This window comes from Rattus norvegicus, chromosome 9 (assembly GCF_036323735.1).
Source record: "Rattus norvegicus strain BN/NHsdMcwi chromosome 9, GRCr8, whole genome shotgun sequence".
Taxonomy (NCBI): Eukaryota; Metazoa; Chordata; class Mammalia; order Rodentia; family Muridae; genus Rattus; species Rattus norvegicus.
In genome coordinates this window covers 30,921,782-30,946,320 of record NC_086027.1, presented here as the reverse complement: position 1 = coordinate 30,946,320, position 24,539 = coordinate 30,921,782, and the positions used below count along the sequence as shown (strand labels likewise).

The following is a 24,539-nucleotide window of genomic DNA, read 5'->3' as shown; positions in this document are numbered from 1 at the left end:
TTTGTTTCGAGCGCCTGTGATCAACCCAGTGTGGTAATGCCAGATTACCAGGCCTGCAGGAAATCAAACTTCTCGTGGGACCATTTTACAGTAACAGGTTTGTTAAGGTTTATGATTTCTAAATCCCTCCCCTTAAATCTCCTTGGGACTGGAAGTTAAACTCCGCTCTCTAAAAATTCTTTATAATGCGCACCTCACTCCAGTCGGTGTTGGATTTTGGTAGAGTGGTAGCCTTGAGCTCATGGCATCCCTTCTAACCAACTCCTTCCTCAGCCTCTCATGCATCTGCCTGATCAATGTGAGCTGCTGTCACATCTACCGAGGAGTTGTAAATCCTTAGGCCTTCCTGGCTGGGGTTTTCAGTTTTAAGGAACTCGGTGCATCTGAGATGTTGAAGAGACTCTTCACTGGTCTTCTCTGCTGCACTTGTCTCCAGGTTCAGGACCACTACCTGTCTCCTCCTGAGTAACCTAGTAACCTTAGCATCAGTCATTTCTTCTCTCAGTTTGCAGTCCTGCCATCTGACATCCACAGGACTGTGGGCCTCTCTGCCTCTGCAGGTATGAGGGAAGGTAGATCTATTCCTGGCTTCTTTCCACATCAGCTTGACATGCTGTTCCCTTCGTGTGCATGCCAGTCTCTGCTGAGTTCCCTAGTCCACTGTGGCAGTGTCTTTACAGACTACACCAGTAAAGACCCTGTTTTCAAGTGAGGTCACATCCTAAGGTCCTGGAGGTAGTATATCTAAGTATGAATTCTAGGAAAGACATGAATTACCCCAGACTACATCCTAGCAGCCAGGTAAATTAGTTGCAGATTGATGGTTTTGTTGTGCTATGATGAACCAATGGGGCTCCTGTGGAGGTGACCACAACGGTGACTGGGATAGGCTGCAGGGCCTGTCATGCCGGCGTCCAGAAAGCTGATCTTAAGGTTGCCCGCAATAACAAAAGGAAATCCCTCCACTTTTAAGACCTATTCCAAGCTCTTCTTACTACCTCAGCTTGGCATCCTGTCTGGGTTGCCAGACGTTGCAAACAAAAAAGACCAGGTGCATTTAAGTTTCACAAAAACACGTTTAAAATAATATATATCAAGTAATGCATGGAACACTAATACATTAAATATGATTATAGGAAATTATTCACTAGTGGTTTCGTTTTGTAGGAAATGAGGTCTTGTTAGGTAGCGTTGGCTGGCCTGGGGCTTGATCACCCTATAGTCCAGACTGCCTCAAACTCACCAAATTCCTCTCACTTCAACCTTCCAGGTGTTGCGATTATAGACATGTGCCATCACATCCAGCCAAAGTCAGTCATTGTTTATATGAAATTCAAACTTAACTCCATGACCTGGGTGTATTAGTTAGGGTTTCATTGCTGTGAACAGACACCATGACCAAAGCAACTCTTATAAAGGACAACATTTAATTGGGGCTGGCTTACAGTTTCAGAGGTTCAGTCCATTATCATCGTGGTAGGAAGCATGGCAGCATCCAGGCAGACATGGTGCTGGAGGAACCGAGAGTTCTATGTTATGATCTGAAGGCAGTCAGGAGAACGCTTTTCCTCAGGAGGCCAGGAGGAGACTGTTCCACACTGGTTGGGGCTTGAGCACTGAGAGCTTGAACAAAGCCACCTTAAACAGTGACACACTTCCTCCAACAAGGCCACACCTCCTAATAGTGCCATTTTCCATGGACCAAGTATATTCAAACCACTTGGTTGTTTTGTTTTGTTTTGTCTCCTGGTCATACTTCATTAGATATTTTGCATTTGACTTTCTATTTAAAATTCCACAAAGTACCTGGCATCGTGGTCAGAGATATATAGACTATAACAGGTCCTATATGTAGTAAAAAAGAATGGTTTCTTCTGTAGGTGACTCCTGACCTGCTGTCCCCACTTTCTGTTGTAGAGGGCCCAGCCTTGTTAACATGGATATTTGGGTTGTGCTTCTGAACTGCTAACTGTTCTTAGCAAACTTTTCCATCTAGGGCACATGGATCCTTTGCAAATGGGCACTGATGGTGCTCTTAAATGTTTGCAACATAGATTTTTCTGTAAGTCAAGACCTTTAGCATGACCTAGGAACTCATTTGAAATGTAGACTTTTCACTGGGCGGTGTTAGTACACGCCAGCAGAGGCAGGCAGATCTCTGAGTTCAAGGCCAGCTTGGTCTCCAGCGTGGGTTCCAGGATAGCCAAGCTACACAGAGAAACCCTGTCTCAAGAAAAAGAAAAAAGAAAGGGAGAGAGAGAGAGGTAGACGTTTAAGCCTCTTTCTATAGCAACACACACCTGTAGCAAGATCCCCAGTGAAAACAGGAGGAGTCTGAACCCAATAAAATTGGATAAGTCAGGTGTAAATTATGCAGGTGAAAAGCAGGAGGTAGCCTTTAAAACGCTCCTGTGCTCTCCAAGGTAAGATGAGGAGAGCCACTAAGTGTAGTGACTCATTTGTATCTTTCCTTATTTGATTTTTTTTCCCCTGTCTTACAAACTTTTCCTTTTGCTGTGAAGATACACAGTGACCAATGGAACTAAAAGAAAGTTTATTGGCGGCTTGCTCACAGTTTCAGAGGATTAGCATCCAAGGTGCTGAAGCAGTAGCAGAGAGAGGGCTAACTTGGGAATGGCATGGACTTTTGCACCTTCAGTGGCACACCTCCTCCAGCAAGGACACACCTCCTAGTCCTTCCCAAAGAGTTCCACCAACTGGGGACCAAGCATTCAAATATGTGTGCCTAAGGCGTCCATTTTCATTCAAACCACTGTGCTGTAAATATTTGGTGGGGGCTGGGGTGGGAGAGGTGGAGAGTACGACTGAGTGAATCTGAGTTTCAGCTGGAGCTGGAGCTCCCCAGAAGGCATGAACACATCTGTGCTACAGTGGATGTGCAAATACTTTTATGTCAGATTGACACAAGCTAGAGTCATCTGAGAGGAGAAATTGCTTTAATAAGATCGGGCCCTAGGCAAGCTTTTAGGGCATTTCCTTAATTGGTGATTAATGTGGGATGGTCATTAAGGTGCTGCCACCCTTGGACTGCTGGTCCTGGGTGCTGTGGGAAAGCAGGCCAGTAAACAGCACTCCTCCACGGCCAATGTATCAGCTCCTGCCTCCCGGTCCCTGCTTTGTTTGAGTTCCTGGCCCGATTTTCTTTGATAATGAACAATGATGTAGAAGCATAAACAAAATAAACCCTTTCCTCCCCAAGTTGCATTTGGCCATGATATTTCATCCTAGCAATAGAAACCCTAACCCCGAAAGTGTAAGGGGAGTCCTGCTATCTTTGAGGGTCCAGGGCCTGCCTGCTGCTCTACACAGAGAACAAGGAGGCTGGGGTGGAGGGATCTCTTCCAGAGGAGGCAATGGTGAAAGTGATAGGGCCATCCTCTCATCCTGTTCATTTCTGTTGGTTTGATCATTAGTATTTGTATCTTGCAACCGGAAGAGGGGGAAAACCTGGGAAAGTGTCCTACAGAATAGCTTGGCCATTGTTTTCTAGCGTCTTCCAGGATGAGACACACTGCTCATGAAAACAGCCTAAGACGGATGGTTTTAAATGGCTGTGTTGAGTAGCAGAGTGACTCTTGTCTCCCCTGTGGGCTTGGGAACTTTCTCCTGCCTCTGTCATACATTTGAAAGATTGGCGTCACGTATCAAATTGAGCCCCTCTTGTAAGATGATCCCAGGGAGAACAAAAGGGGGAAAGACAGGTGGGCAGCAGTGGCTCTGGAGGTGGAAGCTACTTACAGTGAGCAAACTCCAGCCTGGCCGGTGACCCTTACAGCTGTGGGAGACCGAGACCAGCCTGGTCCTTTTACAAGGAGGGGAACTGGCCCCACAGAGTTGATTGATATTCTCAAGCATGACCGGGAAGGGCAGAGAGAGGCTAGGCTGCCGGTACCTCAGACAGCACTAGGACCCAGAAAGCTATAGAATGACTACACTTGTCACGCGAAGATGCCAACTAGGGAAACGGGGAGCTAGCTGGCTTTGCCCTTGTGCTAAATGGCTGCCAAGACAACTTTTGGTTCAGGGTCCCTCTGGATGAAGAGAAAACTAAAGCAGGTCCCCCACTGTGTCAGCCATAGGAAGCCTCCTCCCAGGGATTATGTTCAAGTCTGGACTTGATTTTCATTTCAGTAACTAAAATTTAACAATCAGAACAACTGTTCACAAGATGGAGCGAATCAGAAGCACTCAGCTTCGTATCACTTCAGAAACTGAATGGATTCCATCCAATTCCCCGCTTACGGCCCAGGGAGTCTATACCAGCGGTTCTCAACCTCCCTAACGCTGTGACACTTTCATACAGTTTCTCATCCTGTGGTGACCCCCTCCCCCAACCATCAAGTTACTTTTGTTGCTACTTCATAATTGTAATTTTGCTAGTTATGAGTCATAATGTAATATCTGATGTGCAGGATATCTGAGGCGACCCCTAGGAGAGGGTCGTGGCAGGTTGAGAATCGCCGCTCTGTGCTATTCAATGTGGCATTTCTGCCGGCTTAAGTTAGCCAGGCCCTGAGCTGCCAGGCTGTCTCTCAGCTTGACGCTTTGAGATCCTTGGGAACAGGACTTTCCTGGGTCCTTCCTCACCATAACCCCTCTGACCCAGACCCCTGACAGACCGATCAGTTTAAGTTACCTTTGCTTCTGTGATCTTTACCAAAGGTGGAGACCTTTGGATCAGAAGAACCTTCTTGTCTTTTCTTACGCTATCTAGCTAGAGGGATTTTTTTTTCTCCCCTCGTCAGCTGTATTTACGAAACTAATTCTATTGTCCGTAGACTATCAGGTTTGTTGAAACTGTTGGTTTGGCACAAGTTAAAGCCCTGATTTAGATTTTTAAATTTAAAACTGCAAGAAAACCTCTACTTGGTTGTTGTTGGGGCTGTGTCTTGTGACTCCAAAGAAGCGACATTTCCTCCTGACTCTCGGAGACTTTTCTTCTGAAGTTCACATGACCCTCACCGTTAAGAGTTCTGTGGCATGGCTGCCTACTGCATGGCGTGTCGTGTTAGGGTGTGTCGTAAGAAGCCCCAGACTGGATGCATAGAGATCAGGCCTGACATCTAGGAATCTTCCATAGGTTTTTCTTGCAGAGAGGTTTATAGCCTTAGAGAAAGGGCTGATTCTTCAAGGAGGCGATTCAGAAGCTTCTATTCCTGAATCTTCTTTAGTGTTCTCTTACAGTTCCTACTTTTTTTTTATGGTATAAAAAAAAATCCTTTGTCTTCTTAACTCGCCATCAAATAGAAGAAAAGCAATCCCAAAACATGCAGTAAGAGGCTGGATGGCCTGGGTAATTGTCACCTGTGTCTTTCATTCTGGGACCCGTGCATAGAGGGAGAGTATGTTTCTTAAGTTTCTTAAGGCTGCGGGGTGCAAAGGACTACAAGCAACATTCTGGGGCTGAGAGATCTGAATCTCTGACGTCAACGGTGATGGCTTCTCCATATCTGCCAGGGAAAGAGCTCTTCTCATTGGCTTGTGCACGGCTGCCACCTTCCTCCTGCGTGTCCATCGCTGTGTCCATATTTCCCAGGTTTTTAAGGTACAAATCGTATTAAAGTGAGCCCCCACCCTAATAGCCTCCTTTTAACTTCTATCCCCTGTCAAGACCCTATCCAAATAAAATATTACTGTGAGGTACTATGGGCTCCACATAATTTTTGGAGGTGAGAAGCACAATTTAAGGCCTTCCTGCTGAAGGCTCTGTGTGTGTGTGTGTGTGTGTGTGTGTGTGTGTGTGTGTGTGTGTCCCTGTGTATTCTAGATTCTTCTCTCTCCTGCCATCTCAGGGAGTGGTTTAAGCCTTCAAGGTTTAAGGAGTATACTGTACCACCGGGATTCGAAGGGCAGTCAGGCAGCAGAGAGGCGCAGTTAGGAGAGGATGGGTTTGGCCACGGGCTTCTGTGGTCGTGGCCCACTCGGGCTACAGGATCATTTGACAGTTCCTGCTGTCCTTGAGCCACAGCTGCCATGTCAGTAAACAGGAATAATACTCGGGATCACAATGAGTAAATGATGTCATTTACCAGACATGCTCAGTAGACAGTAGACAGCTGTGGTGTGTATTCTAAATGAGTGCTTGGGACAGTCCTGTGCATCTCGTTTCTGTGGGAAATAGTAGTGATAGTCGCCTCTATTTGCACAGCGCTTCGCAGCTTTTTAAGTTACTCGTCCATTTTATTCTTAGAGCTCTGTGGTAAAAGGTAGTTTTATTTTATTTTAGGGGTTTTTTTACATTTATTTTTTAATTATGTGGATATACGGGGTATGAGGGGTATATGTACATGTGAGTGTGGAGGCCCAGGACATCCAGAAGAGGGTGTCGGATCCCCTAGAGCTGGAGTTCCAGGTGGTTTGTGAGCCTGCTGATGTGGGTGTGGGAACCAAACATGGGTGTTCTGCAAGAGTAATGCATGCTCTCATCCTCTGCACTGTCTTATCAGCTCTGATGTTGGTTGATTGATTGATTGGTTGATTGATTGATTGGTTGATTGATTGATTGATTGATGATTGATTACTGGAGTGAGTACCTTGTTGTGTATGTAGAGATCAGTTCTCACTTTTCTCTCCTGAGCCGTCTCACTGACCCGATCTTATTCATATCTGGACGGGGTAGAGACAAGGTCTCATGTCTCAGGCAGGCCTTGAATTCCTCCGACTCTGCTGCCTCTACCTCCCAGGTGGTGAGTCCACTGGGCAACTCAGTCAGAGAATCGTGGATGCGTGGTGGCTAAGAGCAACCCCAGAAGTGAGCCTTCCACTTTCTCATGCATGGCCTGTGTCAAAGACCTCGTTTGCTGCTTTGCAGAGACACCTCAGAGTGTAGCCTTTGCCACTCTGTGAGTGACCCTGATGCATTGCAAGTTGAGCCTCACTCACCCGGAATGCTTGGGGCCATGGTGCTTCAGAGTTCCGATGTCCTGGGATTGAGGAATATTGCATGTGTGCATTAAGAGATCTCAGGAGGGGACCCATGTCTGAAGTAGACTTCATTTTATGTTTCCTGTTTGCTTTTCATTCTCTGAAAGTGATTCCGTACAGTATTTCTCGTGTCCTTGAAATTTTAACTGCAGCCTGTCGTGGAAGCTTAGGCGTGCATTGTCCAAATGTGTCTTCTTGTCCATCCATACTTGAGATCTTTCAGAGATTTTTCAGATTTTGGATTTCTGTATTAAGGATAGTCAGCCTATGTATCCATGTGTACCAGTTCCCTGCAGATGAAAACAGTTCAGTGTTGTTTTCCTCTTGAACAGTGCTCTAGTTCATAACTGGAGCATACGCCATGTTTGCCACGGGACAAGTACTATCTAACGGTGAGTCCCCAGGACTGAGATTGCTGTCTCAAAGGGTCAGTGCCTTTGTAACCTAACAGGCATGACCAAATGATCATCTAGGGCGAGGGTATCCTCTGGCACTTCTACCAGTACTGTGGACGACTGAGACCTCTCCAAGCCTCTGCAAGGCTACACTGTTAGGCTTTGGGTTCTTGCCCATCTGATCAGGTCTGAAGTGGTATCTCGGTGTAGCTTTAATTTACAGCTCTCCTGCAGAGAGAGAGAAAGGGGGGCATCATTTTCAGTGCCTAAGAGCTGCCTGTGTTTCCCTGTGTTTCTGGGAACTGTCTTTTCATGTACTTTGCCTGCTTTTCTGACAATTTCCAACCTTTCATGTAAGTTCTGGGAGCTTTTTACATTCTGGCAGGATGAACCCTTTGTCTGGGAACTGAAACATTTGCCCCAGGTGGTCATTTGATGCCTTTCCCTTTCTTTTATAGTCTCATTGTCATTCATATTCTCTCTCTCTCTCTCTCTCTCTCTCTCTCTCTCTCTCTCTCTCTCTCGTGTGTGTGTGTGTGTGTGTGTGTGTGTGTGTGTGTGTGTGTGTGTGTGTATATCTGTGTTTGTCTTCGAGTCTCTTTTTTTCTACCCCTCCTTACCTTCCCCTCCCTCCCCTTTCTCTCTCTCTCTCTCTCTCTCTCTCTCTCTCTCTCTCTCTCTCTCTCTCTGTATGTCTGTGTGTCCGTATCTATGTTCCTCCCTTCCCCTCTCCTCCCTTTCTCTGTGAATGTCTATCTACCTGTCCCACCCCTTCCTTCCCTTTCCTCCCCTGTCTCTCTGTCTCCCTCTGTCTCTTTGTCTCTCTCACCTTCGTTCTGTGTGTGTTTGTGTTTGTGTCTGTGTCTCTCTATCTGTCCATTCCTCCTCTGCCTTCCCCTCCCTCCCCCTTTCTCTTTGTGTGTATGTGTGTGTGTTTGTTTTTCTATGTGTATGTCTGTGTGTCTGAATCTGTGTCCTTCCCCTCCCCCTCCCTTTCTCTGTGTGTGTCTATTTATCTGTCCCTTCCCTCCTCCCTCTGTCCATCTGTCTGTCTTCCTCTCTCTCTCCCTTTCCCTCCTTCCCAGTACCTCTGCCTTTCTTTCAGCAGAGCTGATGCCCCGTCGATGCCCCATCATCCACTGACCCACAACCCCAGCCCCATTTGCCTCGTAATTTTGTTCACTGTAATTTGTCAAGTCCGTATTCCAGATTTATATATAATAGCAAAGATCTGAAATGATGTGGAAACAGTTGGCAGTCAGCAGAGAAACTCATAGAGTATTGGTATTGGGAAGGGGTCAGGGATCAGCCAGGGCACGGGTTACAATCTGATGGCTTGTGGATTTCCTGTAGATATGTTTTCTTTGGCTTGCTTAGGATTGGCCCATGCAGTGTCTTTAAACTCCTCGAATTAGTCTCCAGTACTGTAAAACCGTATGATCTCACTTTGCTTTTAAAGAGGCAAGGATTGCTGCTGTGCCTGTCATGTGGCCACAACTGGAGAGAAGCAGTCATCTTTCTCACCCCGATCCCGAGAACACATGGTCGGATCTCCATTCTCTACTCCTCCCTCCTGGACCCCTAAAACGGAGGGTTGCCCGTCATTCCTCATCCATTTATCCCTGTTTAACTGTGTGCTTCTCTTTATAATGATGAACTTTGTGAACATGTTCCTTTTCAAAGTAGACGTGTGAGAGATGGACTGAGATGGTGATCTGGGAAGAAAACCAGTTAAGAACGTACTCCTCGGTTGGAATATAGAACCTTGGCTGCTTCCCGTGGCAGGCCTCTGTACAGGGAGTTTGGACTTTGCGTGCTGGTCCCAGGACACATTTTTGCCATGACTCCTGACCATTTACTTCACTGATTTAATAGCCTAAATACATTACAAAGCCTACAAGTCACCAGCACTGCGTCCTTCCTGGAAACAGTGGTCCACAAGGCCCACTTGCATAATAAAAGCAGTGTGATTTTTTTTTGTTTGCTTTTTGTTTATTTGGTTGTTTGGTTAGTTTTGAGACAGGGTTTCTCTGTGTAGCCCTAGTTGTCCTGGTATGTACTCTGTAGACCAGATAGGCTCAGAGATCCACCTACCTTTGCTGGAATTAAAGGTCTGTGCCACTGCCGCCCGACCCGTGTGATTTTTTTTTTTTTTTTTTTTTTTAGCAATTGGTTTTTTTTAAAGATTTTTAAAAATTTATCGTTTGAGGTTTTTGCCTGCGGATATGTGTGCCGCATGTGTCCCATTACCTACACAGGTCAGGTGGGAGCATTCTCTGAAACTGGACTTGTACCCCTGGCTGTCCTGGAACTCTCTCTGTAGACTAGGCGGGCCTAGAACTCAGAAATCAGCTTGCCTCTGCCTCCTGCTAGGATTTAAAGGTGTGAGCCACCACCGCTTGTCTCTACCTTTTTTTTTCTTTTGCCATCTTGAATACTACTTTGCACGTGTATGTATAAATATTTCTGATTTCTTTGCATTGGGGAGTATTTGCTTATCTATATTAAGAGATCTTGGGAGGAGGGGAACCCATGTCTGAACAGGACTCCATTTCTTTTGTATTTACCTTTCATTCACTGAAAATGATTTTATACAGTGTTTCTCATGTTGTTTCCTTTGTGTGTAGATGGGTGCATATTTGTGGGTGGGTGGGCGTATCCATGTACCTTGGGGTCAGAGATCAACTTTTGATACCATTCCTCAGGAGCATGAGGCAGAGTCTCCTATTGGCCTGGAGCTTGCCAAGTGGGTTTATTGGCTGACCAGCAGTCCCACAAAGCTGGCTTTTTCTACTTTCCCGCTGCTAGGATTACAGCACATGCCGCCCACCCAGCTTTTCATGGAGGTTCTGAGGGTGGAATTCAAGTCCTTAAGCCAGAAAGACATTGCCAACGGAGCCATCTCTCCAGCCCTGAAACCCCGCTTTGAATTCTTTTGAATGTATCCGCAGTAGTAATGCTGGAACCTATACTAATTACTTTTTTAGTTTTTCTGAGGAACTACCATATGATTTTTTTTTGCACTGGCTACACTGAGTATGTATATTCCTACCAAGGAAGCACATGTTTCCAATTTCTTCACTTCCCTAGCAACATATTTTTTTAATGGTGGCTATCCTAGTGGGGAGTGGTCGTGATATGCATTTCCTCGATGCTCAATAATGTCAGACACCATTTCCTAAGACTGCAAGCATGCATATATCTCTAGACTGGACTTATTTCATTAATTTTTAACCTGCTCTCACTTGGTTGAGTGTGGGTCCCATTTTACCTTAGGTTGATTTTGATGATGAAGGCAGGAAATAGAACCTAGTCCTGCAGGTGGTAGTGTCTGTCTGTCTGTCTCTGTCTCTGTCTCTGTCTCTGCCTCTCTCTCTCTCTCTCTCTCTCTCTCTCTCTCTCTCTCTCTCACACACACACACACACACACACACACACACACACACACACACACAAATACACACATACACACTTTCCCTTATCCCTGTTGGGTGGTTTAACACCTCATTCTCCTCCATCATTGCCAGTGATTCTCAGACCTTTCTGTCGCACCTCCTGCCTGGCTTTGGGGCCTGTGCTTCCTCAGCTGGATCCTGGGGTGGCTTTTTGACAGTGTCCTTACCTGTAGGCCTGTTCCTGTTCACTGCTGCTGAGTACATTTTTCATAATACAAGTTTTATCACTTGGCTGTTTAATTCAAGATCTTGGATGGTTCTACACATCCCTGAGGATAAAGACCACACACTTTAGTGACACATAGACCATCCATGACAGCCCTGTCATTCACCCCAACCTTGATCATCTGTCCTGGAATGCCCATACAACTGTTTGTCTGTCTGAATGTATGTATGTATGTATGCACATATGAATACATATATGTATGTATACATGCATGCATGCATGCCTGTACCCAGATTTCCATAATGTCCAGGTCTTTCTGGCACCCTAGCCACAGCCCATCCTTGCCTGCTGCAGCCTCTGCCTGCCTCTTGGAAGTGGAGCCTGTCTGTAATGTAACTGTTCCATTTCTCAACCCCCAGTTGGATTTGCACCCTGTCCCCAAGCCGGAGACTTCTTGTTAGCCCAGTGCCTCTCACAGAGTATTTGTAGAGAGGCAGAGGGAGATGGAAAAGGAAAGTGTGAAGTTTCTACTTGATCTAACCTAGACACTGCCCTCTATCACGTTCTCCCAGTCCAAGGTGGCTGAAGTTAGCAGGAACTCCCACGGTGACCCAGTTCAGCATTGCTTCTTTCTCTGGCCACCCTGAAACAAACTGACCCCGGCCTACCTTCTGGTAAATACTTCCCAGCAGAGATGACTCATGTGTGTGACTCAGGCTCAGCCGCACAGCTGGAAGGGCAGTCTGCTAGGGAGGGCAGTGACAGAGCCAGAGCCCCAGGCAAGCAAGCATGTGCCAGCCAGCTTCCTCCAGCCCTGTTGCCTGCTCACTGGAACAAGGCAGTAAGCTGTCTCTTTCCCAGCCTGTATGGCTGAGTGGGACTCAGGGCTGGGGACAGGAGGCAGAGGCAGGAGGATTGCCACATGTTAGAGGTATACATAGCAAGACCCTGTCTGTAAAAACAAAACAATTCTTCTGCCTGACTTAATATCATTATATAATAACCCACCATTTGCTAGAGGCCTACTGTGATTTTAGATGCTGTGTGGTAGACTTCATTCTGTTTAATCTTCACAGTATCCTAGCAGCACAAGTAATAGCAAATATAACACACACACACACACACACACACACACACACACACGCTATGCCACACTCTTGCTGTATTAGCTACCTTTCTCATTGCAGTGTCAAAAACTAACAAACAAAAAACCTGACAAAGTCAAGTTAAAGAAGAGTCTACTTGCGGGGTTGGGGATTTAGCTCAGCGGTAGAGCGCTTGCCTAGCGAGCGCAAGGCCCTGGGTTTGGTCCCCAGCTCCGAAAAAAAGAAAAAAAAAAAAAGAAGAGTCTACTTGGGCTCCAGTTTGAGTTTACAGTCTACACAGTGGGGAGATTGTAGTACAGGAGCCTGAGGCAGTTACTGTCATTGTATCCACAGTTGGGAAGTATTCAACCTTCTCTCTTCTTCAGTGTCTTGAGGTGGTACCATCTGCAATCAGGGAGGGCCTTCCCTATTCGGTTAAACATTTCTGGGGTTGGGGATTTAGCTCAGTGGTAGAGCGCTTGCCTAGGAAGCGCAAGGCCCTGGGTTCGGTCCCCAGCTCCGAAAAAAAGAAAAAAGAAAAAAGGAAAAAAAAACATTTCTGGAAACACCTTCATAGATGGACTCAGAAGTATGTTTCCATGGTGGTTTTAAACTCAGTCAGATTGTCAGGGTCATCCCACAGTACTTAACATCATGTATTTTCTGTGACACAGAAGCTCTTATCCTTACTTCAGAGGTAGAAACTGGAGGTTCAGAAGGAGACCTTACAGAGAGAAATGCCTCACAGTGCCATAGGAAGTAAAGGGCAGAACCTAGGGGAGGCCCAGAGAGATTAGTCATTTACTCAAAGACGCCTGTTCAGGCAGTGATGGTCCTCTGTGCTCTTTTGCCGAGGGGATCTAGAACCACATAGACTTGATGATAAGGGTTTGGTTCTCTGTGGACCTCCCCATGGGATCTTCCCAAGGACCAAGTCTAGAGGTGAGGCAGGATGCTGGGGCAGAAGCAGATGAGGACCACTTGAGAATACACTGTATTCTCCATCTGTTTCCCTTTGGGGTCTCATAGCATCTCCATGCCTTGGGTATGCTGATAAGATTGTTTTTTTACCCCACAGACAGCGAGACAGTGAACTACCACTATGGCCCAAAGGACCTGGCCACCATCTTGTTCTACATCTTAATCACCATCATCTTGCATGCTGTGGTTCAAGAGTACATCTTAGACGTAAGTGACCAGTTTTGATGCTGAGGTCAGAAGCAGGGGATCCATTAGGATGGTGACCCTCTTCCTTGGGGGGAAACTATAGCTCTGATTCATTCTGTCCCCTAACTTAGATCCTCTAGTTGATCCCAGAGGCTAGACTCCTTCATCACACATTGCCTCTGTCCTCTCTGTCTAAGTTCACACATGGTGAGGGGTGCAGTGGGTGAGGTGGTGGGGAAGGGGGTGGTAGGAGCTGTCTGAATTACAGCATGAGCATATACTAAGGGGTCCATCAAACACAGCTTGACCAAAGGATTTTTTTTTCAAAGAAATGAACAGCCTTAACACCTACTGCTTGCCTGAAAGTCAGCACCGTATGGGCACATAGTAGGCTTATGCTAAATAGCTTGGGTTGTAAGGAGTTTGAACTACTAACTCTATCTCAGAAAGGGGACACTGGAGCATGTAATCTACCAGGTATCTGTATGCTCAATGTATTAATGTGTGAAGTTTTCTTTCTTCTTTAGAAAATCAGCAAACGCCTTCATCTCTCCAAGGTCAAACACAGCAAGTTCAATGAATCTGGACAGCTGGTTGTCTTTCATCTCAGCTCAGTGGCATGGTGCCTCTATGTGGTGGCAACGGTGAGTAGTCCTCATGACGGATGAAGAGTAAGCCACCAAGCAGTCTCTTCTTTGCTGATGAAATGACTTTGAAGGGCTTAAAGGGAAGAGAAAGAGCCAGGAATAGGCATCTCAGAATTGGCACTCAGAGCAACTAGATGAAACAGCATAGATGCTACTTAATAGAGTCATACTCCCTTGAGGATGGACTTGTTACAGTTCTACCCAGGTATCCACAAACCTATGTATTGTTCTACCAGCCCTGTCTTCAACCATCGTCCCACAAGGTAATTTTTGCCCCCAGTACTGAACTTTGTACATGCTAGGTACCTGCTCTTCCCCTGAGCCACACCCACCCACCCAATACCCTTGATGTTAACATAAGGGTCCCAAGTTCATTTTTCCCAATGTGTCCACAGTGTAGAAGCATGACTTGGGCTTAGAAGTCTGGCTGTATTTGTGTTGCTATGACAAAATAACCTGATACAAACAACCGGAAAGGAAAGATTTATGCTGGCTAATGATTTCAATCTGTGGAGTCCAAGGGCATTGCTTTGACCTCAAGAAAAAGTAAAGCATTGTATAGAACATGTTGAGCAAAGCAGCTTGCCTTGTAGTAGACAGGAAGCAAAGACACAGAGAGGAAGGAACCAGGGTCAATGTACTCCACTGAAGGGCATGTCCCAGTGACTTACTTCCTCTAGCTAAGTTCACCACCACTCAAAAGTTCCACCAAATTATCCATAATTGATGCCACAGGATCCAGTCACTTCTCTAAAGCTGGAACCCTAAGCATTGCACCAGGGACCAAGCTATAAACACGCAAGTTTTAGGGATATATTTCAAGTCTAACCAATTAGCAAAGGCCAATGTTATCCATCTACACATTAAAGATATATATTATATGTATATGTATATGTATCCATCTCCCAGACAAGGACTCTAGATTGTGGTTCAGGGTTCACTGTAAGGTGACCCTGCCTGTGTTACTGTTCAGTTAGCGTCATCTGGAGTACCTCTTGTCTAGAACCAAGTCCCACATTAGCTATCTGACCTCAGATTCTTCCCTGCTCTGGTGCATCCCCTTTGCTCTCACTGACAAGAGATGGGTCCTCCCTTTGTAAGAAGGAACACTGAATGCCTTCAGAGCTGAATGCCAACGGCATAGTCTCCGAGCAGGAAGCAACATGTCTTTTTTGTATGTTGCTTTTATCCCTGTTATCAGTTCATCTCAGAACACTTTTTCTGAGCAACATGCTAGGAATTTTAAGTGGGAGACCAAAGACTTCCATCCTCTATGAGGGGACTTCTACATTCCACTTGAAGGGAACAGAGTTACATTGCAGGAGCAGGGCCACTCCCTTGTAGTGCAGAGCTACACTGTCCCAGTGTACTTTAGGATCTCGGGCCTCCCTTAGCTTCCCAACATTCAGTCCATGCCTACCTCTTGGAAGTCTTAGCTGCTTGAGGCAAAACAAGGCCTCAGAATACTAAAGACACTGGACTGTTTTTTTTGTGTGTGGGGGGGGTTTGCCTCATCTCTGAATCCCTTCAGTCCTTGCACTCTCACCCCAGTATTCCGCCCCAGCTGTGCCAAGTAGAGACCAGACTCAGCATCTTCTTGGAGAGGACAGTCTCAGGCCTTTTATCTTGTGGAGAGCCCATCCCCCACTCATCATGTTCAGCAAGACATGGAGACCAGGGAGCCATTCAGGCTCTTGGTTTAATTGCGGTCACCTCCTCTATCTAGACCATCTGCATGGGAGGAAGGCCGTCAACGAATCTGAGAAGTCGTTTTGTAAAAGAAGTAAAACCACCTGGTTTTCAAGTTGTTGGTTTCTGTGGCAATGACGATCTGTCATGATTTCTTCTCTTTCCTTCACCTCCTAAAGTCAGCAAAGCCTGCCTGTTCTGCCTCCTGGATTCTGAAATTCTCAACACAGCTTTCTGTGTGTATTGTTTCCCAAGTCCTGTGTGCCCCCATATAGGGCAGATGTTGGTCATATGGCCCTGGCATCTCTGGTAGGGGTGAAGGTACTCCTTTCTTCCGACAGTTGCACAAGGAATTCCATATGTGGCTCCAGCTGGCATCAGTGGAAAGGATAGAGCACCCAGGCCCCTCTGCCTTTTGCTACACTACCAATGTCTCCCTTGCCCAGAGTCCACTTCCATTCCAGGCCTTCCCTCCACTCGTCCCATTATCTGCTCAGCCAGATGGATCTCTTTAAAGCCTAGGCTAAATCATGTGTCCTACTTCAAATAAGTTCCCCTCGCAGCTACAGTGAAATTGTTTTCCTTGCTTGTGTGACCTGGGCCCTGGAGCCTTGCTGGTGACATCAGCAGGGACTCAGCACTCTGTGTTCACCTCTGCTCTTCCTGCTCTGCTGGCCACTCCACTCTCTCGACTGCTCCGTCCACTAGTATCATTCATATGGCGAGCCCTTTCCTGCCATCTGTCCACCCAAGTGTCACTTCCTCTGAACACCCCATGTGGATTTTCCACACTAAGAGCTTCATTGGTGTCTTGCTGGTTCATGTGTGTCTGACTCAAGATACCTGCTAACAAGCACCAGGCTCAATGCTCTACCCTTTGTGCGGCACATGCTAGGCACTCAGTATCAACTCTTAGTCTGATGAAGAAGCTTTGGAAGGCCTCTCCTTTCCTTTTTAAAAAGGTTTGTTTTTATTCGTGTCTGTTTTATTCATGTGTGCGCGCGCGCACACACGCGCACACGCATATGTGACACACATGTAAGTGGGTGCCCATGGAGGGCAGAAGAGGGTGTCAGTTAAAGGAGTTTTGAGCCACCTAGCATGGCTGCTGAGAATAAACTGAGACCCTCTGGAAGAACAAGCTAGGTCTCTCTCACTGCCCTTCATCAATTTCTTTAGTAATAAATTGATTTTTCAGAAACATCACAGATGATCAGGCTTTGGTGGCTGTTAGAGTTTTAAAAGACAGCCAGAATTGCATCGAATTCCCTACCAGAAATTCCAGTTTTACTTAAATATTTGACACAGATATTTTCCATGGGTTATATGCAAATAGAATGCTGGAGAGTCAGGTTGGATTTTCTAAGCATGTCAAGAGGAGGAAAGTAGAGAGGGACTAGAGAAGGAAGAGGAACCGAACACCCTACTTACTGAGGATGCCAAGGGCCTGCATGCACTGTCCCCTGGCTCACCAGATGTCTGACTTCCTATTTAAAACTCCAAATCCAGTAGTCAGTGAAACAGAAAACCGAGAGTCAAAACTGGTTGCTGTCTACAGTTGCCTTGGAGTGATTGTGAAATGCCTGAGTTTGTTTGTTTGTTTGTTTGTTTGTTTGTTTGTTTCTGATAGGCAAATGACACTGAGGCTATTGGAGTCTAGGTAGCAGCTGGCTTTGTTATGTCTAAATTCGGTTAGTTTTTCGGTTCTTGTTTGAACAGAGAAGATTGCTAGGAAAATAGGAGGAATTTACTCCAGCCCGCTGAGGCCTTCCTTGCATGGGTAGATGTCAAAAATCAGAAAAGAACAAAGTGTTTCACATGGACCCCCTTCCCCCGACCTCCAGCCACCTGTCGAGGCCATGGTTTGGGCTGGAAGGGGTTACTGTGTTTGCTGTGTCACATGCGACCCTGGAACTCAGGCGCCTTGGCATGCCTGAACTGGGAGGCAGCCAGCCCCAGCCCTCCCTTATCCTCCTTCAGACAGCTGCCTAGACAGGGCTAGAAAGGGCTCCTCACAGAGCATGAGTCACTTTTCCTCTGACTCTTAACCCCACCTCCTCCAGTCCCGGCGGACCGGCCATTTGTGAGCAGGCGGCATTTTTCTGAGAAGTTTTTTTGGGCTTGTTGGCTTCCAAGTTCTGACCTCTCCATCTCCTAAGTGAAGAGGCCAATCTAGAAGTTCCTGTCTAAACACACAAGCCATCCAGGCCTTGGGCCCTTGGGACACCAAGACTCCTGGACAATCTTTTTGACAGAAATACATCCCTGCTCCCCCGCAACACACAGACACACACACACACACACACACACACACACACACACACACGCTGCCACTACTGCTGCCACCACCAGACTAGGAAGCACCACTCTTCATGTTAAATGCATAGCTGCTTCCTCTACTAGGAAGGGGCTAGCTCACCCTTCAGGGTTTCTGTAATAGAGACTGAGTGTGGCTCTTTAGGTGTTGCTGTGCCTAAGGGCAGAGTCCCGACCAAGGCACAAATGTGCATGACATAAACAGGACGAGACATAGAGCATTGGTGTGGGTGTGTCAAAGGTCACTGCTACCACACACCACCACCACCACCACCCACCCCCACCCCCTGTGCCTGGAGCCCAGTAGTACCCAGGCAAGAGAGAGGGAGGGAAGGAGGGAGGAAGGGAGGGGTGAGGAGAGATGGTAGGGGTTGGGGTGAAACCTCTTCTTTCTAATCTAGCTTGCTGTGTCTACACTGACACAGGTCCCTTGACTGGCCACGTCCCTTTGGTCGCCTAGCTCAAGTGCTCCTGGAAACCCAGGGTTGTAGCTTCAGGACTGTGGACAGTACTCGGCATTCATGCTGTAGGTGAGAGGGCCTCAGACACTTGAGGGCAGGTAGACCAGCCTGCACTGGAAACACAGCTGCATAGCTTCAAGTAATTTCCGGGAGCTCTGTGGACACTGTCACTTCCCAGCCTCGAAGAGCCTCTGCCCTGCATCCCAGGGTGAGCTCAGCTGATAATCTGATTTCCTGAAGTTCTGGGGTGAGGAGGTTGGTGCCCAACTCAGATTGTGTCTGAGCTACTGAACAAACCTCCTCTCAGATCTTTCCTGCCCCTTCATTTCCTTTTTTTCTTCCCCTGCAAGAGGTGGCACCTTGTCTAGATGCCTCTCCTGGTTTGATTTGGTTTTGTTTGTCTGTGTGTTTGTTTTTCTTCAGAAAAGAGTTGTTGGGAACATCCATTGCTCCTTCACTCATTCATTTCATCAACTAACATTCTGACTGGACCCTTGCCATTCACGGATTGTCTTCTCCTGTGTCTTATCCTCTTGTCTTATATTACAGTTCATCTTGCCTGTCTTTAGAAATGCTATAGGTCTTTGGCTGGGGGGCTGTCTAGTTAGGATTTCTATTGCTGTGATAAAATATCACGGCCAAAAGCAACTTGGGGAGGAAAGGGTTTATGACCCTACAGCTTGTTGTCCCTCATCCAGGGAACTCAGGGTCAAAGCATGTCCACAGTCAGGAAGCAGAGCATGATGAATGCTGGGGTCTGGCTCTCCTCCTTTTTATCCTGCCTGGGACTCCAGCCCATATGGAGGTGACACTCAAAGTACGAGCCTTCCTTCTTTAGCCTGATTTAGAAACTTCCTTGTAAACGCTGGGCAGAGATTTGTCTCATACATAGGTTGATTTAGAACCCGCGAAGTTGACCATCATTATTAACCAGCACAATGATGGGAAAAGCCTAAGTCTCCACTGGGTGTTGCTTTTCTCATGCATTTAATCCTTTATTATGGAAACAACTCCTGAGTGTGTACATGACAGATACCACACTAGGCACTGTCACATAAACACATCTATTTCCAACAATAACTCGGGTAAGTTAGAATTTCACTTGACACATGAGCCTGAGGAACCTTCGAGAGACTGACAAGCTGTTTCTGTCAGACCCCTCTTCAGAGACCAGTGGCCAGATCCCAGAGCATGGCATACCACTCCACAGTTGGACAAGGGCCAATGCAAGTCCAATACACTGGGGTCCTTTGTTTGCAAAAGCTGTTTGTCCTTCTTCCTAGTCCACGGAGGCCAGGCGTCATTGATCTCTGGGTCCGTCAAGGCCCTAACAGGTCACATGGCCACATCGCTTAAGTGCCTTTTCTTCTCACCCACCACAGGAAGGCTATTTATCAAACCCAAGAAGCCTCTGGGAAGATTACCCGCATGTGTACCTCTCGTGAGTATTTGTGGGGCTCACTAAAGCCAGTGGTGACCAAGCTATGACTTGAACCCGTGAAGCATGGGGTTGCGGGCAGTAGGTCTGTGTTTGACAGTCTCTACTCGGGGCACTGTCTGTCTTAGCTCTACAGAGGTACCTATTCTGCACGGGACAGATGCAAACTGTCCATCACTGACTCTACATTTGTGTCTTATTGGAGACCCTTTAAGTTCATAGCCCATCTTCCCTTCCATTGTCATTAAGTTCATAGCCCATCTTCCCTTCCATTGTCATTAAGTTCATAGCCCATCTTCCCTTCCATTGTCATTAAGTTCATAGCCCATCTTCCCTTCCATTGTCATGTTCCTGTCATGACAGGAACCAAGACCCGAGCCTGTCTCCTTCCTGAGTCCACCCTGTATCCCTGTATCCCTTAGGCCTCCCAGAGCAGCAGTAGCAAATGGTGTGAAGCTGAACAACTTAGAGCCTTTCTGTGGTTGTAGTCAGCGGTCCACGTGGTGTGCCATCATCAGCTTCCCCCTCAGCTTTTCTTTCTCTGGGTTGAAACGATATGTTTGGTCACTACCGCTTCCTCAAATGGACGTGCCGTGACCCTTTAAGTGGTCTTCTACATGATACTGTAGGCATGGTGATCTCTGCATCCACCTCTCCCTCCTTCCTTTCTCCTGGTCCTGCTGGGCACTCACAGCCTTGGCTCAGCCCTTCCCTTACATCTCAGCAAGTCCCCTGGGGCGGTTCCTGGTCACACTAAGAACTCCCTCATCTCCAGCTTCCAGGTGAAGTTTTTCTACTTGGGTCAGCTGGCGTACTGGCTGCACGCGCTACCTGAACTCTATTTCCAGAAGGTACGGAAGGTGAGTGTTCCCTTCCCCCACCCCCTTTGGAGGCCTCTCTTCCCTTCAACCCTCCTGTTGTCCCCGGGGAGTCCTCCCTTCCCTTTCTTTGTAAGCACTATGTATTTGATGACAGAGAGCCACACAGATGCCTAAGAGAGTGTTGTCAGGCTCTTGACTCCTCCACAAGATGTGTCCCCACTGGCAAAATTCTAATCAGATATTAGACTCGAGGCAACCTCGACATCCCCAGTCTGTTTTCCTCAGAGTAGTATGAAAGCCCTCTTCCCAGTTCCGGTGTCTTCATTCCCAACCCAGACCTGCCTTCTGGCACCAGGCTTGAAGCTACCACCTCAGCCCTCTTGTTACCAGCCCTGTGTGTGTGGTTCTGCTGTGGCATGGGGCTGTGGGAGAAGGGAGAGCTTCCTTGCTAACCTCCTGTGTCCCCTCAATTCTGTGCATATTCATTTGAAGGCTGAGCAAGCTCACGGTCTGCCCATCTCTTTTCCAGGAAGAAATCCCCCGCCAGCTACAGTACATTTGCCTGTACCTGCTCCACATCGCTGGGGCGTACCTCTTGAAGTGAGTGAGGGCCGAGCTGGCCCCATTTCCTCGCCCCTGTGTGCCTCTGTGCCTGCCCACATGACCGCTCAGTTAGAGGCATTTAGTAGAGATGGTGTCTCTAAAGGGAGTACCTTTGCTCGTGTGGGATTACAGAAGCTAGTGGAGGACTCTCCTACCTCGATGATTCATTCTCCAAATGGTAGGGATGATGGTTGAAAGAAAGACTGGTGTGTTAAACTCTTGTTACGGTGGGACCCAATAGCCAGAACCCAGGAGGTTACCCACCTCAACCCGAGGCAGAGCCAAGGAAGGCTTCTAGTGAAGCCAGAAACTGGGCTCTTGCCACATGATGTCCACATGCTGCTGGAGCACTGTGGCCTCAGAGTTGGTTTGTTTGGTTCGGAATAAAATAGAGAACAGTTAGCTGTACGGTTGTTCTAGGAGTGTGTAGAGAAACTGCATGAGGCCTCAAGTGGCTGTTTTACAGACAGTATTTTGACAAATGCGCTGTGCTTGGTAACTGGACTCTCTATGAGATTTTCATGTACAGAGTAGGACCCAAACTGTGCATACACTAGCCTTTGAGAGCTTCGCTATGGTACGAGATGTCCCGGGGAGTCCCGTTTCCAAGGAGCTCACAACAGGCTTCCCGTGAGACTGAGCGATGTGGGTGAATAGCGTGTGTGCTGGAGCCCACGGACTCTCAAGCTCTGGCTTTCTGTCTCTGGAGGTGGGGGCAGGGCAGCTGTCCCAACTGTGTTCCGATGTTGAATGTTCACAGCTCACATGCAGCGAGGTTATGGTGACTATGCTCCCCAGCAGTGGGGTGTTGAGCTCCACACACACACACACACACACACACACACACAGGGAGAGCCTCCTGCTTCCTCAGATAGTGCAAAATCAGAGATAGCAGGAAACCTTCACATGTGTACACCCCTCCCCGCCAAAGCTCAGCAACATCGTCCTAGGCCTTCCCTTCTGTGCATGATTCCAGCAGCATGACCATAGAAGGGGCCGGATGTCACGACATGTATGGATCAGGTCCATTGTGGGGAAAAGCCAGTGCAGCTGACCGGGTGAAAGTCGAGGGAGTCAGTATGAGAAAACTACTGGTAAGCAGAGAGCTAAACGGTTACAAAGGATAAGGCATTGTCCCCCGAGATGGAGAGCAGAACCCAGGTACAGAGAGCAGCCTGAGCCACCACAGGCCAATGGCTTCTGCTCTGGGGTCGGGTAGGGAAGGTAAGGCTTGTCTTTCCCTCCAGCCTCAGCCGCCTGGGGCTGATCTTGCTCCTGCTGCAGTACTCCACTGAGGCCCTCTTTCACATGGCTCGGCTCTTCTACTTTGCCGACGAGAACAACGAGAGGCTGTAAGTAGGGTTGCTGGACGCCGACCTCTCCAGACTTCTGGGGTGGAGCCTGGCTCTATTGTGCCACCTGAATGGTTGTGGGGTCCCGCTCTGGGTGTCAGCTGCCTCCCTGAGTGCAGCCAGCACCCTACCCTTATGTCTGCTCTAGAACTTCTGAAACTCTTACCTTCCTGGGTCCCGTTTGATCCCCTGTCCCACTCTGGGTTGCGTCCAGAGAGGGGGGTTGAAGGTTCCTTAAGGGGCTCCCAAAACTGACATCCTCTTTCTACCCCTTCGAGCAGGTTTAACGCCTGGGCTGCTGTGTTTGGGGTCACACGTCTCTTCATCTTCACCCTCGCTGTGTTGACCATTGGCTTCGGATTGGCTCGGGTGGAAAACCAGGTGTTTGACCCCGAGAAAGGGAACTTTAACACCTTGCCTTGCAGGTGAGCTGGCAGAAGCCTGGGGTGGTAATCAGGGCTCTCTGCAACATGGTTCCTCTCGTACCTCTTGAACATGGGGTGTCTTCGAAGAAGGTCAGGGTGCAGGCAACCCTTGAGCCTCCCACGCAGTGACATCTAGGGGCAAGTCTGTTGACACCAGCCTCCTGCTTCCGCCCACCGTTCTTCACTCTGCAGCTCTCTCGTGCGCTCAGCCCACAGTAAGGACCCCAGTCCAAATGCAGTGCAGGCCCCTCACACTTGTTCAGCGCATCATGGCGCACAGGGCATTTCTCATCCAGGCAAGGTCGATCATGACACCCTCACGGGGCTCCGAAGCTTCAGCTCTGTGGTCCACAAAGCTAGTGCGAGTGACCTCTCTAGGCTTGCCCCACTGGCAACATGTGATATAGGAGAAGAAAATTATTTCCGCACTCCCATACTCTAGCTCGTTCGAATGTTACCAATGCTTGTATAGATTATATTGGCTTTATTATGGGCCGTGCGCGTGGGGGAGAGAGAAGAGCTGTGGATCTGGAGGATCAGTGGGATTGCGCCCGCCCATCACCTCAGGGCCTTCACCTCACATTGCTCATGTATGCTGGAGCGGAGATGGATGGAAGAACACACCCGTCCTGGTGCTGGTGGCCGTGGGGAGTGCAGGCCATGGAGCTACAGAGATCTGGTCCCCCTCCCACCCCCGACTCCGGCCTCCTCCTGCAGGCTGTAGACCTGAACTTCATCCTTAGATCCATTTCTGTACTCCCCAGGCTCGGCATGCTGCTGCTGGTATGTGTGGCCCAGGCCTGGCTCATGTGGCGTTTCATCCACTCCCAGCTGCGACACTGGCGGGAGTACTGGAAAGAACAGAGTGCCAAGCGCAGAGTCTCTGCGGTCCCCCGGCTTCCAGCCAGGCTCCTCAAGAGAGAACCTGGTGAGTGCCACCCTGTGGCCGAGACTGAGTGGCTGGGGTCTGTCTGCCTTGGGGGGAAGGAGAGTTGGGACCTGGCGCTTAAGTGCTCCACAAACCAGTCCTGCTGGTTCCTTCCTTTGTAGACACGTTGGCCTGGGGCACGATGACCAGTGTGTAATTGGTCTTGAGCCAGAGACCCAGTGTGAACAGGCCGCCTGTAACAGGGCCTGGAGCCACTGTGATTCAAGGCAGCACTGGGTGGGGACTCCTAGAAGGAAGTTTGTCTTTGTGTCCTTGGGGTAGCATCTGGCATCTAGCCAAGTGTTGCTGCTGTTGCTGCTGTTGCTGTCACCCATGTCTTATGCTACAGAGTGGCTACCCTGTCCTCACCTGCTCCTGTGCTCTGCGTCTCGGCCTACCCCTGCCTCCCATCTCACTTCTGGAATGTTAGGGAGCAGCAGCAGGGGTGGCCCACACACTCTTCCTTCGGCTCCAGAGCATCCCTAAGTGATCCCCCTTTGCTCACGGATCCTCAGCTCTAATCTATCTAAATCTAATCTAAACAGCCCAGCCTGTTTTCTGACTTGCCTGCATTTTCCCAGTGTGTGTGTTTGTTTGCTAGCAGTCAGGTGTGAGGAAGACTTGAGGGACAGACAGAGGGTAGGAG

At 48.1% G+C, this 24,539-nt stretch overlaps 1 protein-coding gene across 1 annotated transcript in view; it reads left to right on the top strand.

Annotated features, from left to right (window-relative positions):
• Window positions 1-24,539, top strand: part of Tram2 (translocation associated membrane protein 2) — a 79,539-nt gene that overhangs the window by 48,842 nt on the left and 6,158 nt on the right. The window contains exons 3-10 of the mRNA NM_001399412.1: window positions 13,125-13,234; window positions 13,741-13,857; window positions 19,709-19,767; window positions 20,540-20,624; window positions 21,115-21,185; window positions 22,436-22,540; window positions 22,822-22,965; window positions 23,730-23,893. Of these exons, the coding sequence (NP_001386341.1) occupies window positions 13,125-13,234; window positions 13,741-13,857; window positions 19,709-19,767; window positions 20,540-20,624; window positions 21,115-21,185; window positions 22,436-22,540; window positions 22,822-22,965; window positions 23,730-23,893 (855 nt within the window). The remainder of the gene's footprint in view (window positions 1-13,124; window positions 13,235-13,740; window positions 13,858-19,708; window positions 19,768-20,539; window positions 20,625-21,114; window positions 21,186-22,435; window positions 22,541-22,821; window positions 22,966-23,729; window positions 23,894-24,539) is intronic.